The 22,627-nt window shown below is 43.9% G+C and overlaps 1 protein-coding gene across 1 annotated transcript; it reads right to left on the bottom strand.

Moving 5' to 3' along the window:
* Positions 1 to 8,196: 8,196 nt before the first annotated feature.
* Positions 8,197 to 9,137, bottom strand: LOC115405351 (pancreas transcription factor 1 subunit alpha). Its single transcript, XM_030114916.1, is given in 3 exon segments — positions 8,197 to 8,407; positions 8,536 to 8,840; positions 8,842 to 9,137. Coding segments are annotated over 3 exon segments (804 nt in total). The 3' UTR covers positions 8,197 to 8,204.
* Between the last annotated feature and the right edge of the window lie 13,490 nt (positions 9,138 to 22,627).

The following is a 22,627-nucleotide window of genomic DNA, read 5'->3' as shown; positions in this document are numbered from 1 at the left end:
GAGTCTGACCGCTCCTGGGTTAATCGCAGCCCCTCCGAGCCTGGAAGCCTTCCCAGTCTGCACTGGCCACCAGCCACCAGCCACAGGACGGCAGGCCGCAGCTCAGCTGCACACACACACACACACACACACACACACACACACACTGCTTTCTTCTTGATCCGTCTGTGATTGAAATATGATCAGCTGGTCATCAGCTGAGCTGCTTCCAGAGTCCAGACTGCCACAGGAGAGGCAGCAGAGCTTCACTCTTCATCTGGTCACATGTGAGTGTGTTCAAACCAGCAGCTGTTTCAGTGATAAACTCCACTGTCAGCTGTGTCGTTCCTCCACGGTGTATCTCCACCTGGCTGCTGCTGCTGTGTTTTACCTTTTAAATGTCTTCCATTTATTGATGATCTCAAATGGAACTTTAATTCACTGAAGAGATGAACTCTGGATTTCAGCAGGACAGATGGAGCTTTCAGGTTTTCCTGAATCAGGTTAAACAATTTCACAGTTTGACTCAGTTGACTTAAAACAAGTTAAAATGAAGTTTTGGACTCATTTTCTGTTTTCTTCAGTTATTCCTCCAACTGCTGTCAGCACCCTCTATTATTATTATTATTATTATTATTATTATTATTATTGTTGTTGTTGTTGTTGTTGTTGTTGTTGTTCTTGTTGTTGTTGTTGTTCTTGTTCTTGTTCTTGTTGCATTTGTGGTAAACACTTCATGTTCATCAACTCAGCAGACTTATTGAGAACGAAAGAGGCCTCAGATTAACATTCCTTTGTTTTATTAAAAGACAAGTAAAATGACCAATACTACAAGAATGAAAATCCAACATTTATCAATCCTTCATAAATTTAATTTATCAGAAAAAATAAAGACAAACAAAAGCTCCAAGAACCCTGAACATTTTCAAAACATCCCACAAAATTAATAATGATTGACAATTCAACACAAGTCAACAGATCATCAGAAATCAACAATCAGCAAATGTGGAAAAGTCAGATATTTGTTTAAATAGACGAGGCCCACGGAAACAGTGTTCACCTCCTGTTCCACTGATGGAGAGTCAGCAGAAACTGTGAAGAGAGAAAAACAAGATACTGTCATCAACTCAACTCAACTCAACTCAACTCAACTCAACACAACACAACACAACACAACAAAACACAATATAATATAATATAATATAATATAATATAATATAATATAATATAATATAATATAATATAATTGATTGATTGATTGATTTGAGTCTTGAAAAGTTGAATGAAAAACATTTATCTGCACATCAAGTATTTTAATTTTCCCGATCAGCAGAATTCAATCTGCCACTGATCAGTTCTCTCCTCCAGAACCGAGCTTCCACTGATTCTCTCCTCCAGAACCGAGCTTCCACTTCACCACCATGAACGGTGGTTTTCAGCCTCGGGCCTTTGTTTTTGATTGATTTGACGTGCGCATAATGCTGACTCTCTCCATCCCATCGGCTGACTGAAACGGCCTTTTTGTGCCACTTGACTTTCTCTCTTACACACAGCTGCATTTGTCTTGCAAATCCCTCCCCGCTGCGTGGCGTTCAGAGGAGGAAAAGAGAGCAGTCGGACATCAGTGAAGTTCAAGCCAGCGAACAAGCGGAGAGGCTGTTCCATAGCAGCAGAACGGAGCGCCGGTGAAAAATGATGCATGCTTCTGCACCTCTGAATCCTGGCAACTGACAGCGCCGGGGAGGGAGGAGGAGGAGGAGGGCCCGAAAACTGTCCTCCGGGCTCAAGTCAGTGCCGGAGACGAACAAAAGAGGCCGGAGTGAACGGCTGGAGAGTCCTCTGACGCGCGGCGGGGATCGGCAGCGCAGAATGTCGGAGATGGATGGAGACGCACACGTAGAAACGGCCGTGACTGAAATTTGCATATTAGTAATTTATCACTTTTTTGTTGAGGTATTCTGGGATTCTTGAAAAAAAAAGACAACAAAAAAAGAAAATGCATCATTTGTCAAGGCGTGCGCGTTGCGCTCTGCGTTATTAAAACGCTCTCGGTTGTGTTTCCAACAGAAAGTCACCAAGTTTCATCGGATCTGTTCAAACCTCTCTGAAGATCAGTCCAGTCTGCTTCATTTCCATATCTTTTCAGCGGAGCTTCCTCCTGAATGGACTGTAATATTTCATGATGGGGCACGCAAAAGCTGTGCACAATGCCTCTCATATCCACCCGCATTCAGCCGCAACAAAGATCATAGCGAGACGTCTTTATGGCTAATTCAGTGAAAGGCGCAGGTCAGCCCGCACACACACACACGCACGCACGCACGCACGCACGCACACACACACACACACACACACACACACACACACACACACACACACACACACGCATCACGCACGTGCGCACAGACACGTGCAGGCACACACACACACAAATGTTTGTTTTCTTGTTTTTTTATGCATCCAGTTCACAACTGATAAAAACCAACAAGCTCAACTTCTGTACAAAACAAACAAACTGAAATGAAAGGAAGACTTATGGGCTGGAGGAGAAACCTTATGAATACAACTCCACTCCATCAATATCCACTATTCCAAAAAGATTACAATTGCAATGTTTGAAATTAATTGTTAGAGTAGAATAGAATACAATAGAATAGAATAGAATAGAATAGAATATTCTTTATCAGAGGTAAAATTCGTATAACTTTTAATTTTGTTACTGTGTTTTATGTGTTTCATTAAAATGTAAATGAAATCACAAATTCAAAGATCTAGATGTTTCAAAACTCTCTTCCTAAGTGGGACACTGTTGATTCATGCCTTCTGCAGGTCAGAGGTCTGTGATCAGGTTATTGTGGTCCCTGTCTGTGCTCAAGTGCCTGTGGTCGTCAGGGTCTGTTCTTATGGTCAGGAGTCGGGCTTTGTACTCACGGTCTGTGGCCATGCGTGCAGGGTCTGTGCTTGGGATCTGTTCTCAGGGTCTGTGCTCCGGTCTGTAGTCAGGGTCTGTAGCCGGGTCGTGGTCCTGGTCGTGGTCTTTCAAGCGGACGATCAGCTGCGCTGCAGGCGCGCTGTTGCGCAATCAGCTGGGTTGGACGTGCGCCTTGAGCCTTTACGCGTCAGTCTCAGTTAAAGCAAAGGAGACATTAAACCGTGACAGTTTTTTTTCCTGAACGTTCCGAGCTTCATGTTTCATTTTATTTGTAATTATTTTTAATGACATAAATTGTTCCGTGAAGGAAAATGAATTTTAAATGAATTTTATTGTTTAAAGCTTTAATTTTCACGCTATTCTGATAAAAACTCGTTTTGTTTGGACATAATGTGTTAAAAAAATGAGATATTTATTTTTCCCCATCTTAAGCAATTATCAACAATTGTGTGCGCACTGCATCCACAGCCAGCCGGCACGCCCGTGGCTGCTCACGCTCATGCGTCAAAAGGACAATTCCAGGCATACAATTCGTTTAATTTCGTCATAAATTATATAAAGAATATGATCCTAAATGTGCTCCCGTGGCTGTTATGACCGGATCAAATCCTTATTCCGTTGTTTGTTCGTCCATTCTGTTGTAAAAGCCAGTTGCGTTTTGTCAATGGGGAAATCTGTTCGTGCGCCCCGGAGCCACTTGTTGCCGGCGCATAAAGTTGGAGCTATTGAGAAGTTAAATATCCCGGAAAGAACACAAGTTAGTATCTCAAGGGCTTTAGGGGGACAAAGGACCAGCGCCTTAGCACCATATGCTTAATGGCTACAGCCGTCCAGCCTTTATTAAAGGCAAAAAGTGGTCCTTTAAAAGTTGGAAAGGCTCCTTTATTTGAGTTAGATGGAGCACTTGCGCACAAAACCAGAAGCGCGCGTTGCCATTGACTCGGCCCCTTTCTTTTTCTTTCAGGAGTCTGAAGCGGCCACCGTCATCGCCCGTTTCTCTCCAGCATAAGCTTTTCATCACCGGGCTTTGTTCTCGGTGAAAGTAATGCTGCGAATCAAAGACATGACAATATTTTCCATCAGCTTGGAGACCCTGGACAAGAGCCCTCGAGCTTTGGCAAAAATCAGGCCGGTTATTCATCCTGTCACTCCGCACCTGTGGTCCCGCATTCAAAGTATACAAACCTGTCCCTATTAACATTAATTATTCACAAACAACACAAAGGCTGAAATAGAGCAGGTTGAAGTCTGTTTATGGCTCCTAAATGTTTTATTCCTCTGAAGATGTGCCCAAAGCCTTTTTCTTCCCCTCGTTCGCGGCCCAGTGTCCGTCTCTCTTTCAATCTTGAGTAGCTCTACAGTCCGGATTTTACAATTGCAGCATCTGCTTCTGCTTGCGGATGAAAATATGACACAAAACATACTAATAGAGGATTTGTTATCTGTCGGTAATGAGTGATCAGCGCAGAGACAATGCGGCGGGATGGAGAGAGCCGTATGGCTCCGAGGGCACTCGGGACAGTTTGCTCTCTTGTGGAGAAAGCGCCAGGTGATGGGAAGAAAATCCCCGTCCTGAGGAGGAGAGCACACCAGATCCTCCTCCTTTCTCTCCTTAAAAAAAATAGCAGACATAAATTTAATTGGCTTATCAAGGCGCTGCGCTGTTAATTGGCTGCAGGGACACAAAACAAACGTGTTTGGCCTGTCTGGCCCGCGTTGCGCTTTCAGCCCGATGTCACATCATTGAAAATGTGTTTTATTATTGCAAAACGTCATGCTTTACAGTGACCATATTGTGCCCGGGACAATGGCTGATGGAACATTAAAGACGCCGGAAAACCGTGCCAAACCCGTCTCGAAGACACTGCAAGGGCCTCTCTCTTTGCTTGCTTTTAGGCAGCTGCTGTCCAGGGATCCAGGCGTAAAGACATGAAAAGAGGCAGAGTTAGATCTACCAGGTGCATCCCCGGAGAGCACGGCGCAGACACATCTCTTCCAGGAGACAAGAAGAGGCTCATAAAGCTGCAATTTAGACCCCGAGTGTCACGTCTGGCACACAGAGCGCGCAGGCAGGGAGGACGGCCCCGAACCCGCAGACACCTGTTGGGAAGCACGGACCCCCGGCGCCCACAGATCAGAGGGTTTGTGACCCGCTCAGCCTTCACAGCCTGCACACTGCCATACAAGACGCAGGGAAGGCAGAGGTATCGCCATGAGTGCCCCCCCTCCCGCGGGATAATCTGCAAATCAAGCCGATTTGTGGCTCTTGTTCGGCATCTCCCCCCGGTGCGCCGACACACAGGCTTAAAGCGGATTTGACAGAATTAGAGGCGATACAACCTCTCCTTTTCTTCTCTAACGTGCCACTCGAAGCTGTTTAACTAAAGCTTCACACCTTCACTGATGTCTGCTTAATCACCGCGGACACATGTACTCCGCTTTGCTTTACTTTCAGACACGGATCACAGCAAAACACACACACACACACACAGCCGCCGGTGCGTAAAAGCGCCTAGCGCCGTATCTCACCGGCACAAAGATCCTCCAGACCGACACCGTCCCTAACTCTGCCACCACGTCAAACAGTGCACGGCTCACTGATAGATCTCCTCATTAATATTCCCTGGGTTGTGCTTAAGTTCCCCTGGATGAAAAGAAGCCTGTTAATGTGAACTACTTTATGAAAGTAATTAAGAGCTTAAAACATGATTGGTCACTAAAGCGAACACCTGGACGCGCAGTATTTATTAAATGGTAAGAATAGTAAATGTAAAATATTTGATGGAAAAAAACCCCCCGATATTTTACATTTAAACATTCTCCTGATGTTTTTCTTTTTTTTTTTTTTTACATTTGACCTGAAAGAAAAAAAACACTTTTGGAGACAGTCACTCTTCAAATAATAACTCAGAACACTTCAGATGCTTTTCACTCTGAATTATCATTTTTAGGAACTCCTGAAAAAAATTAAGTCCGGGAGCGCTGCGACATTCCAGTTCCACTTCGCTGTGAGTTTCTGTCAGGATTATTCTGATGGTCCGACTGACACATTATTGTGTATATTTTATAAAGAGGACACGTCAATATGCGGACTTTCTCTTGAGGAATGTATCTTTTCCACCCTTTCAGAAGTTGGACTTGGCTTGACGAGCGGTCCAGTGCGCAGAGTTTGGTGCAGCGCTGCTGCAGTGGCGGATGCTGCGCTGCGTCCCGCGGCTCTCTGGAGGTGTGGAAGCTGCTGAATCAGCGGCCTTTGAGCTCGGCGCGCAGCCTTTCTCAGCCAGATGAATGCCCAGGCCCTCCGAGAACGAGAGCAAATAAAACCTGTCAGACAGCGGAATGGTCTGGTTCTTTTAAGCCGTGCCAAGCCCGTCGTTGGAGTGACAAGATAGCCGGGAGTATTTCAGGCTGTCCCTTCCGCTTGGCTGCGACCGCACCAAAGGATGTTGAGAGGCGCTTTGCGCGCCGCGCACTAAAAAAAAGTCTCAACTGCACAAAGGCGACAAGGTGCGAGGAAACGACAATGCTACCACTGTTTTAACCCTCAGCTCCGCCGGGAAACAATCCCGCTGGAACCGGCCCTCCTGCCAAAGAGATGAGGCTGCATTGACTCGCTTAACATTTGACTTTCTAATGGCTGTAATAGGATTACATGCTCCTGTCGCGCTGGTAATGAGAAGCGGACGGACTGGAGGAAGGAACTGGACAGTCTACAAAGAGAGAGAGAGAGAGAGAGAGAGAGAGAGAGAGAGAGAGAGAGAGAGACTTTCACACATTCATCTACATCGCATCTTGTGAAATTTAAATGAAGTTGAATGTTGTAGTTTTTCTTTTCTTTTTTTTCTTTTAGTCGTATAATTCGTCCTGCGCGTCTTGCTGGATGGAACCCACCTGTTGTAAGTCAGTCGATTGGAGTCCAGAGTGAAGCTCCTGGTTCGGGTTCTGTTCTGTTCGGGTTCGGGCTGTCGGTGCGCCGGGTGCAGCAGCTCGTCCCTCTCGGCCTCGTGTCTGCTGCGCCTCATATAAGCGCTCTTCGTACAGAGGGGGGCGGCCGCAGCGCAGAGCCTGGAGACACATGCTGGAGAGATGCCTCTGTACCACGGGAAAATCTGTCCCGGCAGCACCTGGCAGCACAGAGAGGCTTTCAGCAGCCCTCCCACCCACCACACGCCTGCACGCCTGCGTGCACGTTAAACACCTTCAGCTGCCGCGGTATATTCCGTCTTCGCATTAGCATCTCATTTGCATATTTATGTCACAATATTGTGCAGCATTCGTCTGGCTTGACAGTCGGCTCGTCTCGGTTTTCCTCCAGTGAGAGGGCGACGGGCCTCATCCACCTTCCGGAGCGCACCACGCGCGCACCAGCGGCGCTGCACTGCGGCCTGAGAGCTTCAGCCGGGAGGGCATGACGGGATTTTTTAATTCAGGCTGGAGTCCCTGTACAGCAAAACACTGCTGCAGGAACACTGAAACTCCTGAATGAGCAGTTTTTTTTTTTTTTGTTTTGTTTTTTTATGAACACCATTCATGTATTTGGGCAGCTTCACAAAAACTTGCGGTGTCGCCCGGAGCCTCTTTTTATGGAACCATATGAACCATCTGTTATTTTGTTTTGCAAACAAGTCAGGGGGCTTGTCACGTGACCCCAGGAGTTGGAATATGATCCTACAGAAATCTGGAGGGACTAAATCTTTTGATCACATTGAAACAATTTAATGACTACAAACTCCATGGTCAACAAGTGTCTCTGAGGAATAATGAGGATGTAGTTCATCTTGTGGAGCTCATTCTAGGCTGCAACTTGTTTTTGCTCATTGGCAGCTGGGGTCTGCTACAGACCCCCCCCCCCCCCCCCCCCCCCCCCCCCCCCCCCCCCCCCCCCCCCCCCCCCACACACACACACACACACACACACACACACACACACACTCACACAGCACACAGCACACAGACATATACACATACTTTCATGAGTGATAAAACAAACACACATTTTAAATGTAGCTTTTATTATCAAATTGAATATAAATATAAATCACGGAGGCCAATATAAAAAACATTTTCTTTCATTGCATTTTAAATTAAAAGAACATATATTATCACATGTGAAAAATAAATACATGATTGCCCTTTGCTTAAATTACAAAAAAATAAGGTTATCAACATGATAAAACTATTTACAACATTGAATACAATAAAACCTGCTGAGTAAATTGACCTGCTGTTCACAGTGCGATGCGCACTCAGACTTTCACGCACTCCACTTGACGGTGCTCAGTGTGTGTCTGCTTCAGGCCACGAACCCGAAGGGGGGCTCGTTTTCAATGTCAGTCAGTCCCGATTTGTTGTGCAGCTTCCGGGGGTCTTCTGGGGTCCACACCTTGGCGGTTCTGATGATGTTCTGCTCCCGGAGCTGCTTCTCATCCGACCAGGACAGGGAGTGACCGGCCAGCGGGGGGAGGCCGAAGTCCGGGTCGCTGGGTGAGGGAGACCCTGGGAGGGGGAGGGACAAGGAGAGATTATTATTATTGTTATTACTGTTATTATTATTATTATTATTATTATTATTATTATTATTATTATTAAAATATTATAATGTTATATATTATTATTACACTCACTTGTTCCTCGGTGGCAGATGATGACCTTCTTGGGCTGCGCGTGCGTCTCGCTGCTGGAGTTCCGGATGGGCAGGTCGGACTGGACCAGCTCCGCCAGGAAGTTGATGTACCCGATGGCGAGGCGCAGCGTGTCCACCTTGGACAGCCGCTTCTCGTAGGGCAGCGTGGGGATGTGGGAGCGCAGGCCCTCGAACGCGTCGTTGATGGACTGCATCCGGCGCCGCTCGCGCACGTTGGCCGCCTGCCGCAGCTGCTGCATCTCCGTCTCGGACCTCATCCTCCTCCTGCGCTTCAGCAGCGGGGCCGCCGGCGTGCGGGGACAGGTCCGAGGTGCTGTCGGCGCAGCCGTAGGAGAAGGTGGAGGAGGAGGAGGAGGAGGAGAAGGACAGGTTGCCGAGGTCGTACTCCGCCCTGCCGCCGCCCTCTTTGCTGTAATAGTCCTGGAAGTGTCTGGTGAGGAAGTCCACGTCCTCGTCCAACAGGTCCTCGGTGTCCAGGTGTCCGTCCCTGGAGGACTGGTCCGTGAAGAACTCGTCATCATCGAAGTAGGGAGGGGAGGAGAAAGAGTCGAGTCCGGAGAAAGGGTCCAGCACGGAGTCCATGTTCACACAATGACGCCTCGTTTCTGCTTTTATCGACTCGTCTCTCCGCTCCAAACTTAGTTTTAGCTGAAGAACAGGCACGCGAGGCTCCTTTATAGCGACATCCATAGTCGCGTGCCGTTTGCAGGGAGCGCCAACCAATCAGAGCTCGGTCCGCACCACAAAGCCCCGCCCCCTCCCCCGCGGCGGCTGGTCCTAACATCTCAACTCCGCGCTGTCAGCGGCTGTTAACCCGCAAACAACCGGGACTAAACCGGCCCCGCGCCGGGACTCCGCCGGTTCACCGGCTGCTGTCAGCTGAGACCAGTCTTCACTTTAACGTGACGGGAGACCGGAGGTGTGCAGCGCGGCTCCGGGACTCATGTGGCTTCTTGACGCTCCTGCAGTTGGCTTGAACGGAGGTTTCTCAAAATCACATCTAAATACTTAACAGTATTATTATTATTTATTTGCTTTCACCCCCTGCTTCAGAATGACTTCTCTCTGTCTAAATATGTTTTAATGAAGGCACAGCAACTACAACCCCACCCCCCCCCCCCCACACACACCACACACAAAAGATTATTAAATAAAATAAAAAGATAAAACCACAACAAATGTGGAACAAAAACACACGCACGAAAAAATAATAACAAAATGTGCAGAAATTCAAAAATACAAAAAAAATTGCAAACTTAAAAATATTGGCTTCATTCACACTTTGCGCGTTACCTCTGTGTCTGCAGCCTTATTCAAAAGAGTCGTTTTTGGATAACTCTCCACCAAATCAAAGCCAAGTGCAGCCACAAAAAAAAAAAAAAAAAAGAAAAAAGTGTGCTATCTTGCATTTTTGAAGTTTCAAATATAATTTCTATTCTCAGGTGTTTTTTCTGGTTTGAGTGGGTTTATCCTTCTTTACTAGCATTTTAAACATTGCTGAAAATGCTGATATTTTAATACATTTAAAAAATTGCAAGTCAGATAAACAAATTCACTCACTCTTCAGGTCATGTTATATGCTATATTATTATTATTATTATTATTATTATTATTATTATTATTATTATTATTATTATTATTATTATTACTCTTTTTTTCATCGCTACCGGGTCAAACAGCTCTATAATGTTTTGTCTGTCAAAGCCTGAAGAATTTTTAAAGACTCCCTGTTGGATTAGCAAAAGTATTTCTATTATACATCACTTTATTGAAAAACAACAGTTGCACCTCATCCACGTGTTGAAACAACTTTAATCTTGCATGTAAAACATTTCTGGTGTTTGCATTTAATGAAGTTGAAGGGGAAATTCAAAATGTCAGCAGCTCTCAACATCCCAGTGATGATTTTTAAGGATCCAGTTCCCATCGTGACAACAGCAAAACAAATGAGCAGCTAAATGTTTGAGCTTCGTCTGGAGTGAAGCCGGAACGTGGAGCGTCTGGAGCGCAGAGACCAGTCCTCCGTCATTTGTTCAGCAGTAAGTGGTCCTGTTACCGCCGTCAATACGTGCACCAGTGAAGTGGTCTCTGCGCCACTTGTGCCAGCCAGTGTGGTTTAGACTGGGAGAACTGGTCCACAAATAAAAACACAGTGGTGGGCCTCGGGGCGCGCGCCTCATTGACACCTCACGCGACAAATTAACGCGTCCAGTTTGTGGAAAAGAGACGAGCGAGCGGCCTGCGAGCACGCATCTATTCAGCCCATTCATCCAAACGGCTCACTTTGTTCTGCGGGCAAAATGGGACCTTCTGCAGGGTGCACGCGCGCATGGGGTGCGTGGATGTTGGTGGTGTGACAGAAAGGCAGCAACAGGCGCCGCGGCCGTGGGAAGAAGGACACTTGCGTCCCTATTGCCAGTCAGCGCAACACGTCGTGTTATAAATGAGCCTTGTGTCGACATAATGAAGCTGTAGGAGCAGACGCACAATGCGCACGCCCCGGTACCGAACAGGTGCTGAACCACGTCCCGGTACCGAACAGGTGCTGAACCACGTCCCGGTACCGAACAGGTGCTGAACCACGTCCCGGTACCGAACAGGTTCTGAAAGAGGAACCGAACCAGGATGACATGTCCTACTTCTGGAGCAATAACACAAACTTCAACCATTATTGGTTTTCATAGAGTAAATTCAAAATCCTCACTCAAATCAACATTAACCGGCAGATCCCGCTGAGGAAGCAGCTCCAGAGGTCTGGATCGGGGGAGGTCATTGAGGAGCCTCAGACAGACACCACTGATCAGAAAGTCACAGTTCTGATTCTGCAGAAAGAGACACTGACAGACTTGGCTCCCTAGTTCTGTTGGAACCCTGCCGGGACTCGAACCCGCAACCTAACGAAGTTCACTGCCACGGGTCTGTACCTGTCTGTTCTGCTCAGTCATGCTATGATCATAGAAGAACAGCGTCAGTGTGCAGTGGTGTCGTGGTGTTCGTGGTGAGCGCCCCACTGAAACTCTGCAGGCTCGGGTCTGAGTTTGGGGATTTTCTGTGGAGTTTGCATGTTCTTCCAGTCTAAAACACGTATTACAGAATAATACAAGTCTAAATGTCACTATACATTGGGAGATGTGCTGGTTTGTTTGTTTTGCTCCTCACGTTTCCCTGATTGGCTGTGAAAAAGTTATGTTATAAAGAGCACAGCAGAGGCAGCGTAAATCAATAAACAAAAAAAACGAACAAACAACAAACAAAAACAAACAAACAACAACAACAAACAATTGTGAAAGTTGCCTGATTTCGTCTCGAATAATTGATTTTATTAAGTATAAATTATGACAATCACGAGTGATTTTGTTCAATGAGAGAGCCTTAACCACATGCCAGATAATTACATTATAATTGGCTAATTCAGCAATTTGGGGACACTTTCACACTTCATAGTCTGTTTTCAGTTGCTGTCAGTTACTTTCGTTTTGTATTTTATTTTTATTGTTTTGTAAAGACAAACAGGTTTAATTTTTGCTGTATACCCTGCCCTGCTGCTGACATTCAGACATTTTAAAACATCTGCTACTTGATGAGTCTTTTCTCTATACGTTCATCCGCTCGAACTCAGTCCTGGATTCGCTTTTCCAAGCAGACACGCTCTCCTCCTCCTCCTCCTCCTCTTCCTCCTCTCCTCTTCCTCCTCCTCCTCCGCCTCCTCCTCCTCCTCCTCCTCCTCCTCTCGTCCTCTGGTAAATAAAAACGACGATAATTCGGACCGTGCAGGTTCTTAACGCGCCGTGACCGCGCGCTCCACGCCGCCTCATTGATAAACGCGCTGTCAGTGTGAATGAGCCGACCTGCGCGAGGCCAAGTGTTCGTGTTCCCATGCGCTCTGCAGGACGCGCAGCCGCTCCCCAGAACGCACGGCGGCTCCACGGGACGCGCAGCCGCTCTGCAGGCTGCAGGACGCGCGGCCGCTTCACACAACGCACGGCGGCTCCGCAGCGCGCGGCTCTCCAGGAGACGGGCCGCGCTGGTCACGGTGCACGCCGGGGGTTGCAGGTGCGTGCGCGGTTAAAATGTCCTCCAGAAACACACATCCATCAGTTTATTCACCTTCCGTTTTTAGTAAGTGTTGATGTCGGTTTGTAAATGACAGGGCAATAAAAATGTCTTTTTAAAATTTTTTTCCATGAAAACAAGATTAAATGAAGCACTGCAAATCAATAATTATGATCAGACAAATGAAACGCACTTTTAAATCGTCTCTTTCGTTTCAAACGCTGAAGTTTGTTGTCTTCGTGAGTCTTTCAGCCCCACTAATGAACAGCTACTGATCAGTTGCAAGAGTGTCTGGAACCCCAACATTCATCTAAAAGCAGATCATTTCCTCTGATTGATCTGAAGTGTCTTTTCATCAGTTGAATGAAATGTTAGAAAAATAACTCCTGGCAAAAAAATGACTGTAATTGTAAAGTTAAATATCAGTTCGTCATCGTCCAGTTGGCTCACTTCCGAATGCAGCATGAAATAAGACATGAGAGGGAGTAAATCACTGGACTCAGTTCACTTTAAATTCAGAGATTAAAGCTCCCTGAAGTGGCTTGTGTGGTATAAAAGAATGTGGATTGAGGTCTGCGAGCAGCAGCAGCTTGTCCACATGAGAGGCTGGAAAAGGAAATCCTGAAAGTGAACTGTGTGGCAGACAAATGTGTGGGATTAGAGTCGGAGCTAATCCTCCCACACAGAGATTCAGTGGTAATCCCTGTAATCACTGACTACTGGGGATTGTCCATCTGGATGACTGAAACAATAAAGGGATTTACTGAAGAGTGATTCAAACAACTTGATTAGATGCATTTTTTTAACCCTCTGCAGTAGATTTGACTTGTTGGTCACTTGAAGGGTTAAAGTTAGATTTAGGATTAGGATCAGGACCAAGACCAGGACCAGGATCAGGACCAGGGCTAGGACCAAGACCAGGACCAGGATCAGGACCAGGGCTAGGACCAAGACCAGGACCAGGACCAGGACCAGGACCAGGACCAGGGCTAGGACCAAGATCAGGATCAGGATTCCAGGCTGTTGCTAATTTCTAAAATCATTAAGCCATGATGAAGGTGTGTGAAAGTGCCAAATATCTCAATCTACAGATTTTACAACAAACACACAAGTTCCAACCTTAAACTCTATTACATACATACATATATATATATATATATATATATATAATATAATATATATATATAGATATTATATATATATATATACTTTTTTTTTCACAGAAAACTGAAACTGGTCATGTTAACAGATTGCATGACGCCAGAAGAGTCTGAGCAGCAGTTTCCTACACTCCCGCTCACATTCCTGTATTCCAGGGCTTTATTTCTTCAGCTGCACCTGTAGAGGAGTTTGAAGTTAGACCATCATGAGATGAATCATCTTCACAGGTGAAATGAAGAACAAGCACAAATAAATTAATCAACATAAAAACAAGTTTTACTGATTGAGAAAGAAACAGCAAACAGGCTGTTTGTCACAGAATGAGTTGAGAATGAAGCTGGAGAAGCAGACCTGAGATCAGAGGGTCAAAGGTTCAAACCCCACCGCCGGCCCCTGACTGTGAAGACGAGTTAACCTCAAGAAGATGCTTCTTGAATTTGTCGGGGAGGTTTCCTATCGCCTTATTGATTATACTGGAGGTCTGCAGGCGCTAGCAGATCCAACCGGCATCTGGATCAAGCTCAGTGCAGGCCCCCCCCCCCCCCCCCCCCCCCCCCCCCCCCCCCCCCCCCCCCCCCCCCCAGTCGGCCATCGTGGTGTGAAGGTGTGCAGACGGACGTGTGCTGCAGTCTGATCCGGGAGAAGCTGGTTGGTCTAAACTGAAGCTCACACAGGAACCAGACAGTTTCAGCCCCTGAACAAACACCGGTCCAGCAGAACCGGCCCTCCGTTAGCTCTCCCTGCACCATGATGCTCAGCTCTGACGGACCTGAAGGGGGGCAGCGGGGTCCTGGGGTCAGTGCGGTGGGGTAATTGACTCGTCTGCTGCTGGCTCTAATTGATTTGGACGTTAATCTTGTGGTTCCAGACTGAGAGCTGGGCTAATATGTGCAGTACTGGAGAGAGTCCAGCTCTGCCCGGGGCTGTTGACGGCTGCAGGAGGATTGGAGCAGATTAGCAAAGATTTTAGGGCGTCCTGCATGAACAACTTCGCTAAACTGTTTGTCTGCTTGTCTGCATAAGGTCAGGGGAAAGTCAGAGGAGGACAGGCAGCCAGAGGCCTGGCTGTGGAACGGGACACCTTTCGTCCGATTCAGATCCGGTTCTGGCTCACACTGAGACCATCGGTGAGTTTTACAGTTCAGAACAATCATCAAATGATTAACACTCACAAATCAATATGAACAAAACTCACAGGAGCTTTCTGAGTTCAGGTTAATGAGTGAAACAATCATCAACCAACGGTTTGGCTCTTTAAAAAGTGGCTGCTTGTTCACATGTTTCCCTTAAAAACACTCAATCAGGAAATTAATGGAATTATTGGAATTTGTGTGATATTTCTATCAAATGAGTCTAAGATGAGGTGAGCACAGCTTCCAGAGTTTCAAGCATACAGTGGGTTTGAAACATGTGCAGAAACTGTAGTTTTAAAGAGTTTTAGTAACAACTCGTGGCAAACATGTCAACATGTTTCCAGCTGTTTTTATGCCTGAGTTTAGCAGTTTCATTCTTCTTTGACAGCATTTCTGGGACAAATTTGACATTTAGAATAGAAATTATTCCTAGAGGGAAATTCCTTTAAGCAATGATCAACTCCGAATAAAAAAAAAAAAAAGCTCAATACCAAATAAGACAGGATAAAAATGACAAATTAATACACATAAGGCTTAATGTCAGCACAGAAAATATGACTTTAAAAAATAACTCAGCAAACTTTAATAACAAGGAGGTTTAATAGAGTCTTATGGCCACAGGAAGGAAGGACGTTTAGTCAGTTTAATGATTTCATCTCTTTTCTCATCTTTTTTGTTTTTGTATTTTTTTTCCCTCCAGTTTTAGAAATTTCAGTCATTTTAGGGTTTTATCCCATTTTATGTTTTTTTTTCAAATCCAAGAAATAAAAGTAATTTGTAAAATGACTTTGCTGTGTAAATAAAATTAAAACTATAATAAAATGTTTATAGAGATGTAATGGGGTGAAAGCTTCAGGGAGCCACAGCAGAGGAGTGAAAGAGCCACATGTGGCTCCAGAGCCTCAGGTTGAACACCCCTGCTTTGGGTTTCATTTCATTTTTTTTTTTTTTTTTTGAGCAGTTCACCATTCTCTCCGAACAGCAGATCAATATAATATAAAGCATTTCTGAACAGCATCAGAAAGACGTAGAACTTAATCCACTCTCCATATGCAACATGAACTTTTAAAAATATGCATTTTTGATTACATCTTATTTTTTTTATTATTATTACTAATTATTTTTTGAAACTATAATAACATATACATATAATAATTCATGTTTTATGCCACATACAGAAATATTAAACCATCTTCTTCCTGTCTAGTTTTATAAATATATACTATTAGGCCATAATCCCTCTCAATAAATAATTTGTGATTATTTTCTTTCAAAGAACTTTTATTATTTCTGCTTTAATTCATTGTTGTGAATTTCCATGCATTCTTCTTATTACTTCCTTTCCTGCAGTAACTATACTGTCTGCGTTGTATTTCTGTATTAATTGCCCCAGATTACTACTATTAATTAAATTAAATAAAGCTATGGAACGAGTCAGAAGGTATTTTTTCTTATTGAGAGACTTTAAAAGTTTGTTTTTTAAATGTTCAAATAATTTGCAGGTGAGTTTTTATCTATTATGACCTAAAGAAACTCTTTAAATATGAACTCACTCAATCAAAAGATATTTTTTTTAAAATTCTAATTTATAATATAAAGATAATTTATTTCTGTTGAACCAAACATTTAATTTTAAAATCCTGTATTGAACCTCTTTAATGATTTGAGTCACTTTACACATATCATCAATGTAAAGAGGGAATCATTCAGGGCCCAGCACTGACTCCTGGGGGACGCCACAGTGATGTCCAAATAACTGCAGCAACAGTCTTTACAAGCTGTTCGCCTTGTTTAGTAACTCCACAGCTGATCCTGAAATGGATGATATTTCCATACTGTTGGGAAAAGCACAGGTGTGAAAATATAAGATGTAGAGATACTTAAAACCTGCAGCTTCAGATGCAACAACAGGGATTTTATTCTCATGTTTGTTTGTCTTTTTAAGTCTCACGAGTAAAACTGTCTTCAAAGTATCTCTTTGTGACCTGCATTTTCTATATTTTCCAAAGATTTCAAAGACTTTCCCTCTGAGCATATTCTATTCTATTGTGTTCTATTCTATTCTATTCTATTCTATTCTATTCTATTCTATTCTATTCTGTTCTATTCTATTCTATTCTATTCTATTCTGTTCTATTCTATTCTATATTTCTATTAGAAAAGGAGCATCAAACCCTCAGACACAGTGAGAATCCTCGGCTGACCCTGACTGGATGTTTTCTGTAGATTCTAGAGAAGAGAAGGTGGATCAGGGTCTTTCTGCTGAGTTGAATCAGATGTAAAGAACCACAGCTTCTCTTCTTTTACTTCTCTCCCTCTGATGTTTTTCTGTTGTCTCAGCCTCAACTCGCAGCTCCACTTCTGTAGTGTTCAGTGCATCAGCGCCATCGTGTGGTAATGTGGAGGAACAGGCAGCAGCGCTGCTCATTCATTTACTGTTTTAATTCAACTTTGAAGATTAAAAAAAATCAATCTGAGATCAATTTTATGTGTCCTTTGTAACATAACAGCTCATGTTAGGTGCTTCACTCGATTTTCAGTAAATTATTTTGATTTAATCATTGATTGGTTCATCAGTGCTCCGGTTTCTGACTTTTCCTTATTTCCTTAAACTGTAAGAGATCATTAATGAGAATATTGATTACATTCAATTGATAAAACCTGAATAATACAGCTGACATGATTCACGAGAAATATTCTAACACATCATTTCATGCAGCTCAGGTTATGTATTGAAAGGGTCAGTTTGAATCTATTGATCACATTGATTTGGATCAAATTAAATACAAGTTATGAAAAAATCTGTATCATCTCTGTATTGCTGGAAAAGAAAGAAAACAAACGGTAACACTTTACTTGAAGCACCCAGTATAACACAGTATAGGTAGTTATAAACACTCATAAATGATCACAATGCTTTATAACTCACTATGCAGCATAGGGTCAGGGTCAGGGTCAGGGTTAGGGTTAGGGTTAGGTCCTGATGTTATAAAGCATCGTGATCACTTCTGAGTGTTTATAATTATACAGTGCTATAATGTACTTAAAACGTGTTATACAGGGGTGCTTCAAGTAAAGTGTTACCAAACAAACAAATAAGTTATTTGTTTTCTCTTTTCTTCCAACAACATGCAGGAAAAGGAGGAAGTTTAACTCTGACGACTGACTGATCGATATCAACAAACATATCAGAGAAAATGCTCTTTGTTACATCAATTTAAAATAATAATAATACACACATTCAATAGCCTATATTTTATTTAAGTTGCAAAGTTATTACATGTAGATAAAGTCTCTCTTTTTTGTCTGGTTACAGTCTAATTGGGGATTTTATCAATAAACAATATTGATCAATAATTATGGAGGATGTTATTGTAAATAAAGATCATATCTGAGAGAACATAATCAATGTTCCACATTAAGTGATTCACTTTTTTTATTTCCTCCAACAGACGAAACCAAAGCTTCAATCACTTCAGATTTCCTAAAAGAATTGAGAAATCATTGATTTGTGGGCTGCAGTTTATATTCTGTCTTCTTATACTGTATGAGTGGATTTCTCTCATTCAGGTCAGTAAAATTAGCCTCTGTCTGCTGGTGATCACTGCCTCTGTGCTGAATCCTCCTCTACTAACAACATCAGGATTATTACTCTTCTAATGGATCTAACCTTTGACCTTGGGCGGAGCTAAGGTCACGCCCCTCTGGTTTCCTCCCACAGTCCAAACAAAGTCAGGCCGACTCAGACGTGAGCCAGTGGGGGGGTTGATAGTTCATTTTATTATGGGTTCATCAATAGTTATGGACATATAATTATCTCTTTACAATACAAGATAAGATTAGAAGAGCATGACAGACCACTTCAACAGAATGTCAGAGTTTAGAAAACCAATAAATTAGAGCATAAATAAACCAAATACATGTCTTCAACTTAGATATAGATTCATAAGTACTAATAATTGTGTCTGCATGCGTCATGAAACACCCTCATCGGTTCTTTTTTTGTACAAACACGAGAGACCGGTCGCAGTTTTGACTGGAGAGTTTCTATACAGGATGAGTCTATGAAGCTACCAGACCGCACTGAGGAAAAGGCCCAACATAGAAAACAAGGAAGCACTTTATAGAGACCACACACACACCCACACACACTCTCACGCACATCCCCACATGCTCATATGTACAAATGAAGTCCACACACACACACACACAGACACACACACACACACACAGCGCTCATCACGTCTGGGAGACCCTGATTTTAAGAAACTACATTTCCCATCTCTTCCTGAGGAAAAATAAAGCCCACCGAGCCGTGGGGTCGAGCACAGCGCTGCTGGTGGGAGTCGTCAGGGGTCGGGGGTCAGCTGCTACGTCCTGGTGACCTTCTGTCAACGCCACGGACAGCCGGGACGGAAACTATGAAACAAGGGAATCCAGCTGCAGCTGAAAGCTTGAAAGTTTCATCAGTTTGAAAAATGGATTTTAACAAAAGTTCGAGGAATTTAATCAGAGAAAATTAATGTTGGATTTGATATTAACGAAATACAGATATGATAAAGTGCTCAATATAGAAGTGAAACGACTTGATTCAATGACGGTGTTGATAACTTATGTTTAATATCTGCTGAATTTGTTAATATGATGTAGGGAGGAATCGTTTCCGTACTGGCGGTCCGGTCCGTCCTCCACCTTTGGTTTTTCTGGCCTGTTCTCCTCTGGCTGTCCGAGGAAGCTCCAGGCTCCTCGCTTCCGTCACCCCATCCCTCTTTAGTGTCACGTTATTCCTCCTCCACACTTCCTCCCAAACTCACAGACAGTAAGCTTGCTACCAGAACACAAAAGAAACGGTTCAAGATAAGATAGAAAACAATAAACATGGTCATTCAGTAGCTGTATGGCCCTTTCCTCTCCAAAAGAAGGATTTCACATTGAATATGGCTCACTGTCATCATTTCAACACAGAGGTAATCAGATTCTGTACAAAATTACACCCCGCGCACACGCACACACACACACACACACACACACACACACACACACACACACACACACACACACACACACACACACACACACACCTAATCTTTACAAAAGAGGAAAATAAATACAATATACTGTCATCGTTAAATAGTCTGTAGAATCCTCTAACAATCCTACACCGGGTTTCCAGAGTGTCGCTCTGGAGAAATGAACGGCAGTTATATAAGAAGTTGCCACAATAAATGCAGTTATTCATATAAATGATGCTATCAGAGTATCAGAGATAAAGAAGGTGAGGATGGTCTTGGCCCCAGAGAAGATGCTGAGACCGGGTTTGGTCCCTCCCGCGGTCCAGTCCGGTCCAGCTGTGGAACATGAGACCCCGATGGATTTGGAATGTGTTCTTATGGCACTTTAGCAGTCTGTTCGGACCATTTATAAAAGAACAGGAACTTCTCTCGGGCACGGACTGAGCGCTTCAGCTCGGGCTCAGGAGGCGTCTCCCACCAAAGTCTCATCCGTCCACACGCTGCAGACATGTCCGCTGTGCTTTGTCCCAGCTTCTCTTGCTCTCCAGCAGATTCACAGGAAAGTGTGTGACTCACAGGACACCAAAATAATGATAATAAAGAAAAAAAAAATCCAAATCAAAGCCACAGAAGGTGCAAAAGAGGTGGGAAGGAGCAGGAAATGCTTGATAGCCCAGCTGCCCTCACTGTGACATGACACTCCTGAGGACTTCACACACTCCTCACACACACCGTGTGACTGGTGAGGGTTGGAACTCTCAAGTCCAGGTGTAGCAGGACACACCCAGGAGCTTCCCCTTTAAAGTGACAGCGATAGCTAGAAGCTTCTGGAGACGTCCCGTCCGAGCTGTTTGGGACGTGTATTTGGAAACGTTTGGATTCGTATTTTCAGGTTTGATCCCAGAATCCAAACTTCAAATTGTAAAACAGTGCCTGTCTTTGCCAAAACACATTTTTAGGGGGTTCAAAGGAAAACACAAACATCTCACAGTGTATTTTTCTCGTTCACTTGCAGGACAAAGGGAAATGATTGTTTCCATCTCTCACAGGGTCGAACAAACACTCCACGTTTGAAGCTGTCGCTCTTGTTTTTGAGTTGTTTGGTTTTCCTGATTGTTCTCATTCATTTCAGTTGTTTTTTAAAAGCATGAGCCTGGAGCTAGAATGGCTCCCTGTGACGACCACTCATTCAGAGCATGGTGTGAAGCAGTGACAGTGAGGGCAGCCTGCCGCTGACACTGAGAAGCTGGCACCCCACAGGGTTTGAGAACACCGTCTGATCAGGCTTTGATCAACCTGATCGGTCATTAAGCCTTAATGTTGTCATAATCACTGCACTTTTACCCTGCACGTCCATTTAAACCAAAGTTTTCCTTGGAGCCTCAAAGATTTACAGTGAGACCAAACACACTTCCTCACAGACAACAAAAGCACGAGCATTAAAAGAATATCAGTTTCTCAGGTTAGCTGTAGATTACAATATTTTCTGGACGATAACTCAAAGTTTTTTTTAAGCTTGCTTGGCTGAGTCATTTAATTTATATTAAAAATATACCAGAACATACAATCTGGAGCCAGTAGGTGTCACTGTAACAGTAAGCTGCTGATGTAAAACTAATCACAGAAAAACTAATTACTGTCGTTTTAATCGTTTTTAAACGTTTGGATTGAAGGAGCAAGCTGTCAGGAAGAAAACAAACAGTCAGAAACTTATAAGCTGGAAAATATGGCATGAAAGCAGGAAATGTAATCAAAAGAGCAGGGAAAAGCTCAGAGCCTCCCTTTGGCCTCTGGTGACCCCAAACTCAGGCAAAGAGCCTCTGGTTTAAAGGCCACCTCTCAATTAAATTCTGTGTGTATTTATGTTGACTGTGATTCTCAGTGGGATTTGAGGGGATGTCAGCTTGACAGGATGAGATGAAGCAGGCCCAGGGTCAAGCCAGCAGGTCAAACTGGACTTCTTAAACTTTTCATTGTCATCTCATGAAGCTTCAGTTGCATCCAGAACTGCCCTCAGAAGTCAAACTACCACAGTAATGTAAACACAGTGCTGTAGTATCGAGCAGCTGAACATCCAGAACCATCTCCTTCTCCTCATATCGCCCGATGACACCAGGACGCTTCAAACATGCAGTGTAGAGTTCGAACTCAATTTGAAGCATCCTTTCTTCAAGTAATAAACAAACCAGACACAGCTTCCAGTCTTTTCTGCCTCCAAACAGCTGCTTTGATGACCTCCTCTCACAGTCTGACCCACATCCAGTATTAAGAATGTGGGTTTTAATTAAGACGGCTCCGGCCCACTCCTTTAAAACCACTTCCTGAGACTGACCCACCTTTACCCAACACAGAACTGAACTCATAAATAGATACAGGTGTAACTAAATGGATTAATATGAAGAAGATACTGCAATCAGAGGCACAATGAGATGAGTACTACGCTGCGTTTTTGATTTGAATTCACTATCACCTCTAAATATTGCTTCGGTCTGAATGTACCCTGTAGAAACACATTGCCTTAAAACCCCAAAGGGGGGAAATGGATGTAAAATTCAAACCTCACAATCAAAAAATCTAACTTGTGCACAGATGATCATGTAAACATCCAGTTAAGCTCATTTTTGCAACGTTATTAATTGTTTTTTGTTTTTTTGCTTTCTTCCCCTCAAACTGATGATGTTGAAAGCACTGTGATATTCCACATAGAGGTTAC

This window comes from Salarias fasciatus, chromosome 18 (genome assembly GCF_902148845.1).
Source record: "Salarias fasciatus chromosome 18, fSalaFa1.1, whole genome shotgun sequence".
Classification (NCBI taxonomy): Eukaryota; Metazoa; Chordata; class Actinopteri; order Blenniiformes; family Blenniidae; genus Salarias; species Salarias fasciatus.
Note: the sequence above shows the minus strand (reverse complement) of the source record. Positions and strands in the feature narration are given on the sequence as shown.